Below are 16192 nucleotides of genomic sequence, written 5' to 3' on the forward strand. Positions count from 1 at the left end.
TGTGCTTCTTTCTGACTGCAGCAGGCATCAGGCAGCCAGAAGTGGAAGGAGGCAGATTTTTAGCTCTAATACATAACCAATGTAATTAAATGCAGATTAACAGGTAAGGCACATCCCTCCATGGACCAAGGTAAGGAAGGATGTTATTTTAAATTAAGTCCTTGTGATATTTCTTGCTGTACAAACATTGAAAAACCAAGGAAAAAAAAATCCCACACGAGTGGAATTTTACTCAGGTTGCACATATCCAACCAAATGCACATTTAATAGGTCCAGCCAGCATTCCATCCCCCAGGCACCTTCTCTCCCAGGGGCTGATCCATATGGGGGGCTCAGAGCATCATTGCACTGCCAGATATTTAAACTAGCAGATATTTAGGGACACCAAGAGAGCCATCCTGGGGAGAGGATGGTGGCTTTGGTTGGTGCTTTCCTGTTTGCAGCCCCAGGATGTCTCAGTGAGTTTCTGCAGGCAGAAGGTGCTGGAGCAGGTTCAGCTCTGCTGTGATGACAGGATGCTGTCGGCTCCTCTTTCATGGAACAGTTGGGCTGAGTGCTGCCTTCCCATTACCGAGGGTAAGAAAATAATGAGTCATTATTAATGGGTGCTGGCACATGGGCAGAGCTCTGAGGTGCTGGGGGAGGGCCCAGTGCCACCCCTGGCACAGGGACACAACACAGGGGCTCCCGCAGGGATGGGAAAGGGGAAATGCAAATCCTGGGATGGGGACAGAGCTCCTGGTGTGTAACGGGGCTGACATGGCAGAATGCTTTCCTCAATCCCATCCTGTACAAGCCCTCATCTGAAGGTGACAGCAGCCACCGAATGGAGGTGTTAAAGAGAACTGACGCATCCGATAAACTCCAGCTGTCGCCTCCAGTCAGCGTCTCCTCTCCTTCCCCTGCCTGGGCCTCTTCTCTTGGCTAATAGCCCTAATGATAAGATTGAAAACAGTTTTTTCTTCTTTTGCTTTCAGCCTCAAAGGTTGAGCTTTGGTTATTTTCCCTTTTCTTCTTTAACAGTCTTATTTCTCAAAGAAGGGCAGCTGAAACCCAGGAAAAGCCAATGGTTTGCTGCTGGACCAGTTTTTCTCTGGGAAGGTTTTAACAGATTTTTAGGATGCTTTTCTGTAACCCCCAGCTAACACTGCTCCAGCCCCTCTGCTCAGTACTTTCCTTTTTCTCTCCCAACTCCTGTTTAAGGGACCAGACTTGAAGCTTTTTTCCCTTGCTGCAAAAAGTCTTATAAAACAGATCAGAAGACCCCAACCCAAAGTCTCTGAGGTCACATAATTTACATAATTTACTCTGAAACAGATGATTTTTGCTTTCTTTTTGAAAGTTCAGTGAGGTAATGGAGGGTGGTCTGCAAACTACTGTCAGCTACTACAGTGGCCAAAATTTAATTGAATTAATAGAGTGTCTTTTTTTTTTTTAATTGTTTAATAGGGTGATTTTCTCATAGCTAAACCTTAGCCAAGGTAAAGGTGAGTCTGGAGAGAAAATCAGCAAAGAGTTAAAGAATGCTGCAGCAGCATTGGCTGCCAGTTCAAGACACAAATACACTACCCACTAATCAGAGCTAAAAGTGGTGTTCCTTGGTGGGGAATGAGGATTGTTGTACAACAATTCTGAGTTGAGATTAAAAGATTCATTTGAGATCCCACCCTGGCACCAAATTTATATATATATATATATATACAGGCACTGATCAATCCATCACTATACCTCAGGATGCTGTTTTGTGCAGAGAAATAAAAATCTTCTAAATTAATTTCTACTCCTGTCTCAGGGGCACTGTGGAAAATGGTGAAGAATGTCACTTACTACATCGCACTCTGCCCAAGCAAAATGGTTGATGAATTAATGTAAATAATCCACAGTATTTTGCTTTACATCTCCATCATCAGTTAGAAATCTCATGAAGAGAATGAAGCAATGAGAAAATGCAGATGTGATACCTTGATGGTTTTTTTTTTCAATAGTGGCTGTTTTGAAAGAAATCCTCTGCTTACTTACATGGACAACACACAGAAAAGAGTTAAAAGTGGCACATTATCTTTCCAGTGACATATTTAGCCAGTTATTCAGGCTATAATGAAGCTGTGTAATGAAGTCAATGTCCTTGAAAGTTCTTCATCAATTTTTTTCTCATCTGTCAGCATATCCACTTGCCGACACAATATTAATTAAACACAACATTTCCTGGAGTGTTGAAGTGAAGTCCCATCACTGATAATGAACAGGTTTAGGAGAGTCACATCCCAACAAAATTACTTTTTAAACCAGCCTTATTAAGCAGAAAATTAGACCTAAATCACCCTACAACATCCTCATTAAAAGCCACTGATCCTTGGCTGCTTCTATGTTCTAACATCTTTAATTAGCAAACTGCTAGTCTATCTGCCATGATAAATGCTATTAATCTTACCTTTCATTTGCTTTCTCTTAACCTATCGTTTGCCCACTTCAGGGAGGCACAGGCTTCCACCAGGACTCGTTTCACTGTGTTTAATGTCCTTGTAAGGATGAAAAATGGGGCAGTCACGGGTTAAACGTGATCACTCTCTCCGCCCTCACTCCATCACTGAATTTCAGAATTTGTAGATATCTCGGATGGCAGACTTGCTGTGTTTGAGGGAAAATGAAGAGCATTTTCCAGTGGATATCTATGGAATACTGTTGTCAAACCCTGGCAGTAAATCACAGTGCAACTGCAGTTCAGTGCCCTCTCTGCTGCCCTGCTTCAACCATGGAAGAGTTATGGACATCAATTAAAAAAAAACCTTCTGGGTGTCTGTGAAGGCTCCACCCAGGGAAAAGAAAAGCTTTAAAAACACGATTGCATTTTAAAATTGTAACTACTAAATCTACAGCCTTTGAGGAGCCTTTACAAAGCGTGACAGCTTCACAGCCTCCTTAACATTTGTTCACAGAAGCTCCAGAATACATCAGGACAAATAACACACTGCATCAGGCCACCTTCACATGGCATTAGTCAGAGGCAAGTGCACAGTGCAGTGCCATACTATGCATTTCAGAAATGCATTGCTGTTTGCTGTGTTCTCAGGTGCAAAATGCCATCTTGGATGTGCACTGCTTTTTTCCCAGTTTATAGCTGTGGAGTTGGGACTTTTCACTCTGTTCGTTCTGGCTGATTTTTGCAGTGTGTCTGAGCATCATCTTCTTACAGCAAATAACATCAACCATGTTCAGCTCACAGCTCCTGGCCAACTGAGAAATACAAATTTAACTTCCTTCAAATATCTTGTGATAAGTTCAGTTTGCCTGGGGGTCAGTCTCTGCTCCCAAGTAATGAGTGATAGGACAAGAGGAAACGGCCTCAAGTTGTGCCAGGGGAGGTTAGGCTGGGTATTAGGGAAAACTTCCTCACACAAAGGGTTGTCAAGCCCTGGCAGGGGCTGCCCAGGGCAGTGGTGGAGTCACCACCCCTGGAGGGATTTAAAAATGTGGTACTTGTGCACATGGCTTAGTGGTGGGCTTGGCAGTGCTGGGTTAATGGCTGGATCGTGATCCTAGAGGGCTTTTCCAACCTAAACTATTCTAGGACTCTGACTCTGTAGATCTTTTTAATGGGCCTCTGAGAGACTCTGACCTGGCTGAGAACTCCAAGTCCCAGAGGCAAACTCTGTCCACAACCTTCAACTTTCAGAGCTTAACTCTGAGATTTGTCAGCATAATTCACTCCATGTGTCCCTATTCATTTATCTCCTTCATTGTTATCATCCCATATTATTTAGTGACCAGACTTGCCTCCCACAGCTACAAACACTTTCCCTTGGCAGCCTTAACGAAAACTGCTTTTAATTTCACATTGCCCTGGGTTATTCTGGCTGCTGATGGGCTGCTTCTTATTGGGGACATTATTCTAACTGCTAGGGAACCACGACCTTTTAAGCTTTCATTTCAAGTCCTAATTCTAGCACCAGGCTGTAAGGCAGGAGCTCCTCTCACTATGTTCCTGCCCCTGAAAACCAGGCATCTATTCTGAGCTATCTGTGCAGCTTCTGCAGTCAATGCCAAGAGATAAGCATCCCCAGAAGGCGACTTGTCCACCTATTCTGCAGTGACATGAATTACCCTTGGGAAGCTGTTATCTATTATTCCTCAGGATGGAGACAGCCCAGGCTTAATTAGTTGTCTGACTTTTAGATGTTGAGTTAGGTACAATAATCTGAGTCCCAGTGATTTTTTTTTTCTCTTTTTTTTTTTTTCGTTCTGGAGCAGATGAGTCATGATTCATATGCAAGGATGGTACTCGTGAAGCTGTGCTTTTCTAATGAAACCCTTCTCTCACCCCCAATATGTTTCCATTATCTTGCCATCAGGAAATAATTTTTTCTCCTGCACATGAAGACACATGACATGCTCATTTACCCACACACATGAGAAACCAGATTAACTACTCCATAAATTAGTTAAAAGATTTTCCCAGAGAAAATGAAGAGGAAAGACATGTAATTTCCACTTTTCAGCTCCTGAATGAATGAAGACACTTTGTCTACTCTGTACATGGCTGTTTAGACAGACACTAGAAATTGGGATTTCTCAATTCTGATGACCAAGTTTATGTGAAAAGAGCTTCTCCAATCCACATGAAATTATTCATGTTTTTACCTCAAAATCAATGTCCACTATGTTGGAGGTTTTTTTCATATTTGGCTTAAACACCATCCTCTGTTTCCAAATCTGGGGTATACTGCTCCTGAATTGGAACAGCTGGACCAAACTAAACCCCAAACTCGGGGTAAAACCACATCTCCGTGGAAACTGAGATCAGAATAAACTTCAGTTCTAACTCAAAGAGAGCATTTCAGGCCAGCAGCTGGGATAATGTGGGGAATGAATCATAGGTCAGTGCAGCAAACCGACTGAAAGTCATTAGAGAATCATCAGAATATTTGTGACGAAATAAATATCAGCCTTGGCCATGATGGGACTGGTTTGGGGCATTCCTGCCTGAGCTGATACCCTCACATCACTGCCAGGGTGAGCCACTTTGTGCTGGCCAAGTCCCAACAAAATCCCAGCCCACAGCCCCTTAGAGCTTCCAGAAATTAATTTCAGATTATATTAAAGTGAAAAATTGATGCTATTCCTATTGCAGGACTTGATGGGAACGATGCTCCAGTGCAAATGAGCAGACAAACACCTTTTTGTCTGGGCTGAATAAAATTTTTTCCATGCCTTAGCCTGGTCACCTGAGTTGTCTCCTTTTAACTGGAGCACTCCTCGTGTTAGTTCAATTTATACCATTGGGTAAATGAAAATAGTTCTTTTATTCCAGACAACTAGACCCAGCCATTAAGAGTGTTTCAGCCAGCAGAACTGTGTGTGTATGTTGAGGTGTTACACAGGAAATCACAGCAAGGGTCAGGGAGTAGAAATGAAGTATCAGAATCTGCCCAAATAATGCTGATCACAAAAAGTGAATTTCATGACACTGGTACTTTTCTCATTTGAAATTGAGAAGATTCTCTGAAGCTGGAAGAGTGATACGGGTGCAAAATAAGTGTCAGAAATGGATTAACTCCATGGCATGAGATGGAAAATCAGATTTGGGGGGTGAATTACAGGTGTGCACCGGGGCTGGTTCAAAACCAGAGGCTAAGAAGTGATGTGACTACAGGAATAATAAAAAAAAAAATCCCTGTTAGAAGTGCCTGTTTTCCTTGCAGAAAGAAAAACAAGGAGTTGCTGAGCCAGGGACAGCATCTCCTCTTTGCCCTGTGTGCCAGCCTTGCTTCCTTGCTGGGTTCCCAGCTTTGTGCAGGGCTCTCTCTGTGGCTCAAGCAGTGACAGGGACACACAGAAAGCTGCAGAGGACAGCCCAGAGATGACACTTCACCTCACACACTGGGGCTTGCACAGAGCCAGCATCCCAGCCGGAGTCTTTGCAGGGCAGGAAGAGAAGGGAGCTCAGAGAGCCAGAAAGATGCTTTTGGCAGCCAGGGCAAGTTTCTGTAGCAAAGCATTTCATAAACTCTGGCCCAGATTCTCCCCTGTGACTTGCCCAGGCTGAGCACAAGGCGAGGATTGGAGAACAAAGATGGCTTGGAGCCACCTTTCTGCTTCTCCACTCCCGAGCAGCTGGGGACTGGCTGGTCCCCAGGGTAGGTTCAAGTCGCCTCAGGCGATGGTAGCAGCAGGAGACTGCTAGAAAATAGCCAAGATGCAGCTACCCCTCCTTTCCAATTGGCTGTCAGTGCTCCAGAAGGAACCAGGAGGTGACTTGGGTGACACCACTGCCACAACAGAGGGTTCATCTGCCCAGGGAGAGAGAAAATGTGAAAATGTCAGCGGGATGCTGGCGGGGAGCAGAGCGATGCGTGCCTCACCCAGGGAAGCAGCAAGCACACATCATCTAAATTCAAATCTGGTGAGCCACTCACTGCAGTCACTGTGTGTCCACGGGCACACGCCTTGATCTTTTCTGTGCCTCGGGGCAAGGCAACTGGAGAAGGAAGTCGAAAGCATCAGAATTTCACTGAAATGATCAGATGCTGCTTCCAAATCGGATTTAACTCTAAAACACACATGATGTAGTAAAAAATTAATTTATCATGTATTTATATAGGATCAAGTCTGTCTACAGGCTGGATCAGAAACCCACTGAGGGCAGAAACATTTACAGGGGAGAGAATATGCAAGGACGAGAACTTCAACAAGCAGCTGAAAACAAAAAGAAAAGGAAAAGCTCTTGCCTGGCAGCGAATTTTGGGTTCACTTTTGGTGAAATAAAATATAAGATTGACCCCAAGAACCTACACAGGAGACAGACGGCAGAGAGAAGGTGCTCTTTGTGCATTCTTATCCCCTAAAAAGGGTTTTTGTGGACTGCTACAAGTAAGCACCTGCAAGAGGAGTCAAGTCAGACAGGAATGAGCTCTCCTGTGTTGTGCAACCTCCAAGTACCAAGATTATTCTATACAGTGCCACATCCAATTGCAACAGGGACTGTTGGGAGTAATAGAGCTCCTGTAACTAAAGTGTTTTCTGTCCTCAAATCTTCCAAGAAACCGACTGAGGCACGAGAGGGAAAAAGCCGAGGGGAGAAAACTTGTTAGAAGTAAAATTGTATTTTCTTGGACATTGGAAAGGATGTAAAACTGAGCCAGAGGCCTCCAAGTCAGCAGCCATTTTAACATTTTGCAAGAGATTTTCATCTTTTTCCCCTACAGCCTCAGTTCTGCTGTAAACACTGAGTGCACCCACTATGGCTGTCAGCTGGGGAGTTTGCTTTACACTGAAGCTGCCAGGAGATAAAAAATACTTAAGGTAATGTAATTCTCAAATGGAAGGCATAAGGATTTCTTCACGACATCTGTGTGAAGAGTGCAAGATTTGAGGTTTACTTTCAGCAAATCAATAAAAATAGGATGGATGTATTTGGAAGCCAGGGAAAGCAAAGGTGTGCTGGTTCTCTGTCATTCTCATTGCAAAGCTGCCGGTGGCACAACGGGAAACCAACACCCTGTACTGTCCCAAAACATCTCTTCTTTTTATTTAGGATTAAATAAAAGGATGAAAAATATGATTAATGGGTTTGTTGCCTTGAACAAGCCAAAGCAGTTTTTCAGGAGATCGGTGGTTTTCATGCAATGGCAATTCCTGTGCCACAGCCAAATGATGTTGTACAAAGTTTAATGAAAATATAATAAAACCACGCCAGTAAAGCAACCAAAAAATGACAGAAAAAGGACACAGAAGGTAAATAAATTACAGGAACACCCATTAATGCAGGCACACATGAAGACTCTACACATATGCATCAACATATGCATTTTACTCTGACAAACATGCCCACACACACAACCACATTCACCAGCACAACCTGATTTTGAAAGTGTTTCCTTCAACAATCGAACGGGTGCCCTTTGCTCGAAGGCAAACACAAGCACAATAAATCCCTTACTGGTAGCACCGAGGAGGAAGCATTACTCCAGACTCTGGGAAAGTTCAGCACTGGTAAATTCTGATGAACACCATTACTGTGATTACTGCTGGGGCACAGATATGCCCGCCTCATTGTCATTTCTTGTACTACATCAAGCAGAGGCTGGTGGGGACCTAGTGCTGCTGTCGCCCAACTGAATGTGACCTTTTTTGGGTGACCGCGCTGCAGCGGGGGTTTTCCTCCTCCTCCTCTGGGAAAGCGTGAATAAAAAAAAAAATAGTGCAGACCAGAGGATGCAATGTAAGGTTTTAATAAGCCCAGAAATTAAATAGATGAGCTTTTAAATGTCAGCGTTGCAGCTTCCCTGTCATCCACGGGAGGAAAGGGAAGCGCTGAATATCCTGGGATGCGCGGAGTTTTAAAGTGCGTAATGATGGCGATAAAAATCCATAATGTCAGTTGCCTTGTGGCAATCAACAACCATTTCACATTATGCTTGCATCTTAAGGTTTGCGGCCAAAAAACAGATTTGCCTGTGTCTCATTAAAATAACGAATGCAGTCCGAATGGATCTGCAATGATTCACTGTACGTCACACTAAATCACAGCGCTCCTTGGAGCCAACTGACTATGGCCTCATTACTTTAGACAAAAGTGGGCTTGGAGGAAAAACTGGGGTGATGTTTTTTTGCTCAGCCATGTTTTTCCCTTTGAAATACTTAAGGCAAAAGAGCAGATAGGGTTTTTTTCCCCCATTGGTAGCCGAGGAAGGTTGGGTTATATTCGTAGTACAATTCGGTATCGATACACACAAACACACAAAACATCAATGCTAGCGTGGGGGAAGAGGAATTAGCAAATACAAATGGCATTAACAGAGCAGATTTTAATGAACATGAATCACTGATGAATTGGAAGACTTAAAAATTAAAATAAGCTGTTAAATAATTTAAATGTAGATCTATTTGAGCTGCTTCAGCAGGGCAAGGAGTTCGAAAATCTGCACGCTCCCCTCCTCTGTGTTGTAAGACCTTAAGTACTTGTGGTTTGTCTTCTGCAAGTCTTTGTTCTGCAAATTTCACTGCCTTAAGCATAGTAAAAAAACCCAACCAAACAAAAAACTCCTTTATTTTCACCCTGAATTAAATTGACTAAATATCTTTATACATTAGTTTATTGTAAAGCTAATACTTAAGATTAATCTGTTTGGCCTTAAAGAAATAGGAGGGTTATTTTCAAAACTGTTCAGTATTTCAGGAATAAACATTAACTCGCATTTTACTAATGTGAAGTGAAGCTAAGACTACTTAAAAAAATAAAATAGATAATTCTAAAATGGTATGTATTCATAAGTTCAAATAGAAATAAGAATTTGGGATAATGGCTAAAAGCATTAATGTGAATTTTGATTATGAAAAGATTATATAAAGTCTTTGGTGAAAATCCTACTTTAAAACATCTGAAAGAATGGCAAAGATCTCAAATATATTATTGGTTTTGATAATTGGTTCCATTTTTTCTTATGCACATATACTTTATTGTAAAGAGAAAGTGCTTGATATTAAGCTATTTTCCCACAAAAAACCACATGCAAATGTATTTCTAATCTGATCACAAAATATGTTACATACCCTTTTAGGCATTTTTTATTTTAGGTAGGAGAAAAACTGCCTGAGAAACATTCATGGAATGACTGATTTAAATGTTATAAATCCCTGAAATTTTCATCTCCCTTTGAATGGAATGCCAAAGGGGATTAAAGAATAAAGACATATCACAAACAAATTTACATTATTAAAATTACTGTAATCAAGAGTCTTTTCTAGCCTTAATCAGGATTAGTGAAAACAAACCCCCCCCAACTTTTCTACTGTGCAATACTAATCAAATTTCTATCAAATGACAGAGAACAATATAAAAGCAGTTTTGAAAATTGAAAATATTGGTTGGTGTATTTTAGCATTCTTCAGAAGCACTTTCACTGATTCAGACCAAAGCAATGATTTCTCTGCTGATAACTCACAGGGCAAGGAACAAGAGCAGGAAAAACAAATTTCAGTAATGCCGCAGTGTCCAGCCTCTTGTTTTCAAGAGTCCACTCAAGGAACACACTTGATGAACACAATGCTGTGCTCCTAAATTGTAAACTAAATAATTCCAGCTGTGGCCAACTGGGCTGGAAACTTGCTGCATGTGAGGAGTCAGCCTGGCGGGATGTGCCGCGACTGATGAGCTGAAAAACTAAAAAGCCATGAAAGCTTTTAAGTAAGGGGTTTATCTACCTTGCCCTACACTTTACACATGCTACAAGGCTGAAATAATAACTTGTACATATTTTTCTGAGCCTCTGAAATGTCTTAAAGGGGCTGGTTGTTCAGAAACCACCGGAGTGCCAAGCCCTGTCCCGCTGTCACCAATATCACCAACGCTGCCAATCTGCAGAACACCACCAGGGCTGGGCCCTACATTCATTTCACCTTGAAAAATGTCAAATGCTCTCCTAAAATGGAAATTATAGAAATGTATATGTAAAGAACAATACCAGAAAAATGATCTGAGAGCAGAAAGCAATCACTTTCTAAAGCCTTGGAAGTAAGCTCAGCGTGCAGCAGCGTTCAGGTATTGTGAGAAAATGCCACAAAATCAGGATATGGATCAAAGGACAAGGAAAGCTTCACGATTCTCACGCTTCTTTCCAGGAACTCCGACTGATTTAACTTTTTGCTGGTCTCTGAGGTAGACAGCTGCCTTCTGGGCCCTCCATCTTCAGACCTGTTGCTTCCCTGTATTTGGTTAAAGAACATTTTACCTTGCAGGCTCAAGACTGGGCTGATGCAGTGTAAGCTGACAGCAGTTTCCAACCCCCTGTTAGTGACATTATATGTGCTAGTTAGTAAAACTTTCATTTTGTTAGAGACAAGAATTACACAAGTTAAAAAATGCAACACACAGCAAAGCAGCATTTCCTCTTTCTGACACTTCTTGCTGCTCAGTCTTGGAGTTCAAAGAAAAACTAAGTGAGGTTAGAAAACAATATATTATATTTAATTAAAAGTTGGCATTATGTTTTCTTCCAGGTATGAACAAATCAGGATATTAAGTACATTAGAACACATGATCTGTATTTCAGTTCCATCTGAGCATACACAATAAATCCTTATTGGAAAACAAACAAACAAACAAACAAAAAAAAAGAGCAGGCATCACAACAAGAACATTTGAGCAGAATAAAAAAAGATCTTCAGTTTTTCTCAAGCCCTCCCTTCATATTCTCTGAAACACCAAATGGAAACAGACACTTAAAACCTTACATAGTACACAAAATATGCCAGAGAAGGGGAAAAACAAATGACAAATACAGGACTTCATCCTCAGGATAACCACACACATCTGCAAGGTTAGCACTGATGGCTCACACACACAAATGCAGCTGCTCGTTCATCCCCTCCCAACAAAATCATCTTTGAGAAGAATTAGGCATTCACTTGGTAGCAGTTTTAGCAGCAGCTCAGCACAGTGGAAATCACCTTGGAGCAGGTGCCTTCCATGGGCAGTGCAGAATGAGCTCCAGCTCAGCATCAGCTGAGATCCTGCAAGGCCAGCGTGGACAGAAGCTCCCAGCACTGAACTTCCACATTAACTGAGAAGTTGGCCAACTTTGTTTGAGTCTAATATCGTTTGTTGCAGGAAAAGTTATGATTCATCTTCTTTTTCCTTTTGAATTGAAACCATCGTACTTTAATCAGTATTGCTTTGATAAATTCTGCACTTTGTTTTTAATATCTGACCTTTTTACAAGCACTTAAATAGTCAAACTTCCTATTTTGTCTTTCAAAAAAAAAAAAAGCAGTTTTTTTTCTTCTATATTTGAAATTCCTTACTTAGCCCCTTGAAATAATTTATTTCCAAGTGGGCTCTTGAAGAGCCTTCTCAATATTTCAAGGACTCTCAGAAGGGAGAATTTTAGGATTTTAGGTAGGTATGATAGTATGATCAAGTTTTTATTAATGTAAATGAAAGGAAGAGATTTAAAACAATCACTGCACTAAAACCCATCATTCCAAAAATAGCTTGTCTCAGACTGTGAAGAGTTTTTAGGCTCTGAATTAGTAAGACTTCCTTTTCAGGCCATAATTATTTGACAAAGAAGCGATTACAAATTCCATTATTTTTAGCCTTAAGTCTTTAACTAAACCAAACTCAGATTAAATATTGAGCTGTTGAATACTTTATTCTCCAACTATTTTAGTTTCAGTAAAAATGAACAGTTAAGCTGATCTCCATTTAAATATCCCCAATCTTTTCTAATTTTAACCAGAAATAACAGACATCTACATACTTAAAAATTATGATTCTCTGTTAAACTGGCCCTTTTTTCCCCCCCCAGATTTTCCTAGCAACAACTCAGTCTGCAAAATTTTAAGTGACCTTTGCTGATGTGCAGTTTCCAGTCATTTTTGCTCCAGGAGGGGTTTTGGTTGGCTTTCACTTCATCAGATGTGCTTTAAGAGCATTTTCAAAATTTTCTTTTATGGGAAAAGGTACAAGAGATAAACTGTTCTGTAGAACTGCTGCGATTTTTTCTTTTTTTTTTTCTTTTTTTAATTACAGGAAAGAAATGAAGATATAAAAATAGAAATGAGCAGGAACCAGTTTTAAACATATGTCTTTATGAATAAGGCTTAATCACACACTTCGTTTTCCAAACACAAAAAGTCTTTTGGAAATGTATTAATTAAAATTAAGTGCCATGGACAAGCGCTTCAGAGGGATGGCAGTCCTTTTCAAATTAGCATAACACTAGCGACAGGCATGGAAATTGGTTTAATAACCCTAAATAGTTACACCCCACTCCTAACACAAATGGCCACGGACAGCTCGAGCCCCTGGGGCTGCGACTGTACCAGTTTACGTGGTTGCTCTGACATTGGGTGGGTATTTCCAACCCCAACAGAAAGCACTGAATGCACCTCAATTATTATCATTATTATTATTATTATTATATAATGACTAGTGAAGCATACAAGGCACCAAAGCTTTGAACAACATAAAGCAGAAAACCAAAGTAAACCAACACAAGCGACACCGAGAGACGCACTCTGTAACTCGTACGAACACAGTCAGTATTGGCAAGAGATCAGTAGTTCAGCCGTGACATTAAGTGGCCCAAACCCCAGATGTAGATCTAGGGTCAGGCTGTGGATAGAACCAAGCCAAAGGGATAAGCAGAGTCTTTAAGCAATTTCCTTCCCTGCCGTGTTTTCCATGGTGTGCTCGGAGCTGAGCTCGCTGCTGCAATAACCCCAGACAAACAGCACTTCCAGGGCACAGCATTCCCCAGCAAATGTCACAATTCACAACCTAAACCCCTGCCTGCTTAACTCAGAGTCAGACATAAGCAACGTTTTCTTTGTGTGCTCATAATTCAGGAGAAACTGGAGAAAAAAATGTAAATCCCTGCTGATAAGGAGCTGAATTTCCACAAGCTTTTCCCAAGTATTCTGAGCATTCCCCTAAGTTCACTCAGCTGCTCCTGTCGCATCCATTTCTGCTTTACCTAACTCCAGCAGGGGCTTTGCAGGGACTGCCAGCTGGTTTTAGAGACATGTAGGACAGAGAAAGTGGTTATTCATGTCTTTTATTTATTATAAATACATATAAATATGTTAAGTCACCTTTTGCTTTGTTCATCATGATGAGCAACGACTTTGGAAAATCATCTGAAAAACTTAACCAAGCTGAGAAACAGGCAAACAGCAAGCATTAGCATACAATCACAGGTTCCTCTCAGTCCAAGAACGGGTTAATTTTTTAAGAGAAAAAAAAAAGCATCTTACTTTGAAGCATCAATTGCTTTAGGAAGAGTACTGGACCTCCCCCCTCCCGTGAGCTCTGACCAAATGATTTCCATTTGGGTTTGCGGGTGCAGCCCAACCCCAGCTGGCTACACAGAACCCCCTCTGCCCATGATCCTGAAACATTGCATAGTTTGCAGCTGGATTTTGCTCCCCCTCCCTCCTTTTAATCTATTTTTAACACAGGTCGATCCTGCCAAAGCAAATTCACTGAGGTTTCCATTTCCAGATCTCTCTCCCTCCCTGTTTTGCTATAGTTCTGTTTCTAAACTGCTCAAAAACTTTGTAGCTCAGAGCAAGTGAAAAGCAACATTACGCTCACAATCCACTGACAGGCTGGGAAGGAAATAACTCTAGAGATGAAGTTGCGTGTGAGGGGGGAAAACTAAATAAAGTAGAAAGTGGGCGTTTTGGGGAGTCCACGTGAACTGCCAAATATTTCCAAATGGGGAGGGGCGGGGGGATTTAAGAACAAAAAAGAAAACCCAGACTTAACTGATGGAAGGAAGCCAGTGGTGGCAGTGGAACGGGAAAAAAAAAAAAAAAAAAAAAAAAAAAAAAAGCCCGAAGAAGCAGAAGTCAAGGCTTGTCGTTACAGTGTTTGCAGAGGGCGGACGCGGCTCCTGTGAAGGCAGTGCATTTCTCGGGGCAGCCGGGCACGGCCGCGCCGCCGAAGGGGTACACGGGCGACTGTCCGAAGGGGTTGAGGGTGGCGGGCAGCGGGGCGCTCAGCGCCTGGCCCTGGTTCAGGTACGCCACCAGCCGCCGCATCTCCTCCAGGGCCTGCGCCTGCATGAGGATGTAGTTCTTGGCCAGGAGCAGCGTGGCGATTTTGGACAGTTTGCGCACCGAGGGGCTGTGCGCGTAGGGGATGACGGAGCGCAGCCCGTCCAGCGCGTCGTTCAGGTCGTGCATCCTCCGCCGCTCCCGCGCGTTGATGCTGAGCCGCAGCGAGCGCTGCTCCTTGGGCTTCTTGCCCAGCGCTGCCCCCTTCAGCTTCCCCTCTCGCTCGAAGCCCGGGCCGCCCTTCACGCCCGCCTCGAAGCCGTCCTCCTCGTCGCCGCTCTGCTCGCCGCTGCTCTCCGCCGACTTGCCCATGGGCCCGGCGTGGAAGTCCGCCCCGCCGCCCCCCGCGAACGCGCCCCGCGGGCCCTCTGCGCCCCCGCGCACCGCCCCGTAGGCGAAAGCCGAGGGTCCGTAGCCCGGGGCCAGCGCCAGGTACGCCTCGCTGCCCAGCGACTTGAGCTCAGCCATCGCCGGGAATCCCGCTCGGCCGCCGCTGCCTGGGCGCTGAGGAGGAGGAGGAGGAGGAGGCGGCCCCGCCGCTCCGCTCCGCTCCGCTCGGCGCTGCGCCCGGGCTGGGGGCGGGCAGTGAGCGCACAACGGCCCCGCCGCACTTATATCGCCGACAGGGGCCGCGGGGACACCGCCGCCAATCGCAGGGCAGCGCGCTTCCCTTCCCTTCCCTTCCCTTCCCTTCCCTTCCCTTCCCTTCCCTTCCCTTCCCTTCCCTTCCCTTCCCTTCCCTTCCCTTCCCTTCCCTTCCCTTCCCTTCCCTTCCCTTCCCTTCCCTTCCCTTCCCTTCCCTTCCCTTCCCTTCCCTTCCCTTCCCTTCCCTTCCCTTCCCTTCCCTTCCCTTCCCTTCCCTTCCCTTCCCTTCCCCTTCCCCTTCCCTGTCAGACCTGGAGCATCCTCTCTGTTTAACTCACTGCCCCTGGATTCTGGAAGCGCAGGGAAGCACCAGGGCACACACGGTGCTTGAGATCCAGTCGTGGTGGTTTAGGTGGGGTTGGCAGAGGAGGCACCTGTTGTGCAGGGAGATTTCCAAGGCAAAGGCCCCATCTATTCCCATTTTCCTCCAGGTCTCATAGTGTTCTTCCCTTCCATGTGCCAGGAAAAGGTTAAATCTGTGATGACCCAGCCCTTCTCTGAAGGGACCCAGCTGTGGGTGACACTGGGACAGGAAACAAACCACAGCATAGCCTGCAGGGTGGGAGGAATCATCACTGTGACTGGTGGTGTCTGATCCGTGGAGGAACCTCAAGCACAGTCTGGCAAAGGTGGAGCTGCATGGAGAAGGACAATCTGGATGTTCAGTCCCATATTCCTGCATCAAGATGACAACAAGGGCCTAAACTTCAATTGCAACAGGAAGAGGTCCCAGTTTCTTTTCTAGAGTTTGGAGACTGCTTCATATCACTGAGCATAAGGGCATTCCAGGCTTTCTCCATGCATGACATGTGCCTGGTCCAGGACCCTCCACTGTCTGCCTGGAAAGGTTGGGATGAGTCCTGAATCCTGTGCAGTGACACACAGATGTGAGCAGGTGGATTTTGCCTGCAGGCAGATACAACCAGTGCTGCAGATGCACCTGGTAGTTTATCTGCTGTAGTAAATAGCCTGGGTGTTACGGTGACAG

The 16192-nt window shown here is 43.9% G+C and overlaps 1 protein-coding gene across 1 annotated transcript; it reads right to left on the minus strand.

Annotated features, from left to right (window-relative positions):
- Positions 1-13128: 13128 nt before the first annotated feature.
- On the minus strand, positions 13129-15089 carry BHLHE23 (basic helix-loop-helix family member e23). Its single transcript, XM_033075329.1, has one exon. The coding sequence runs from the start codon at positions 15025-15027 to the stop codon at positions 14353-14355; it is 675 nt and encodes a 224-aa protein (XP_032931220.1). The 5' UTR covers positions 15028-15089; the 3' UTR covers positions 13129-14352.
- Between the last annotated feature and the right edge of the window lie 1103 nt (positions 15090-16192).

Source organism: Catharus ustulatus, chromosome 17, assembly GCF_009819885.2.
Source record: "Catharus ustulatus isolate bCatUst1 chromosome 17, bCatUst1.pri.v2, whole genome shotgun sequence".
In the NCBI taxonomy this organism is placed as follows: domain Eukaryota; kingdom Metazoa; phylum Chordata; class Aves; order Passeriformes; family Turdidae; genus Catharus; species Catharus ustulatus.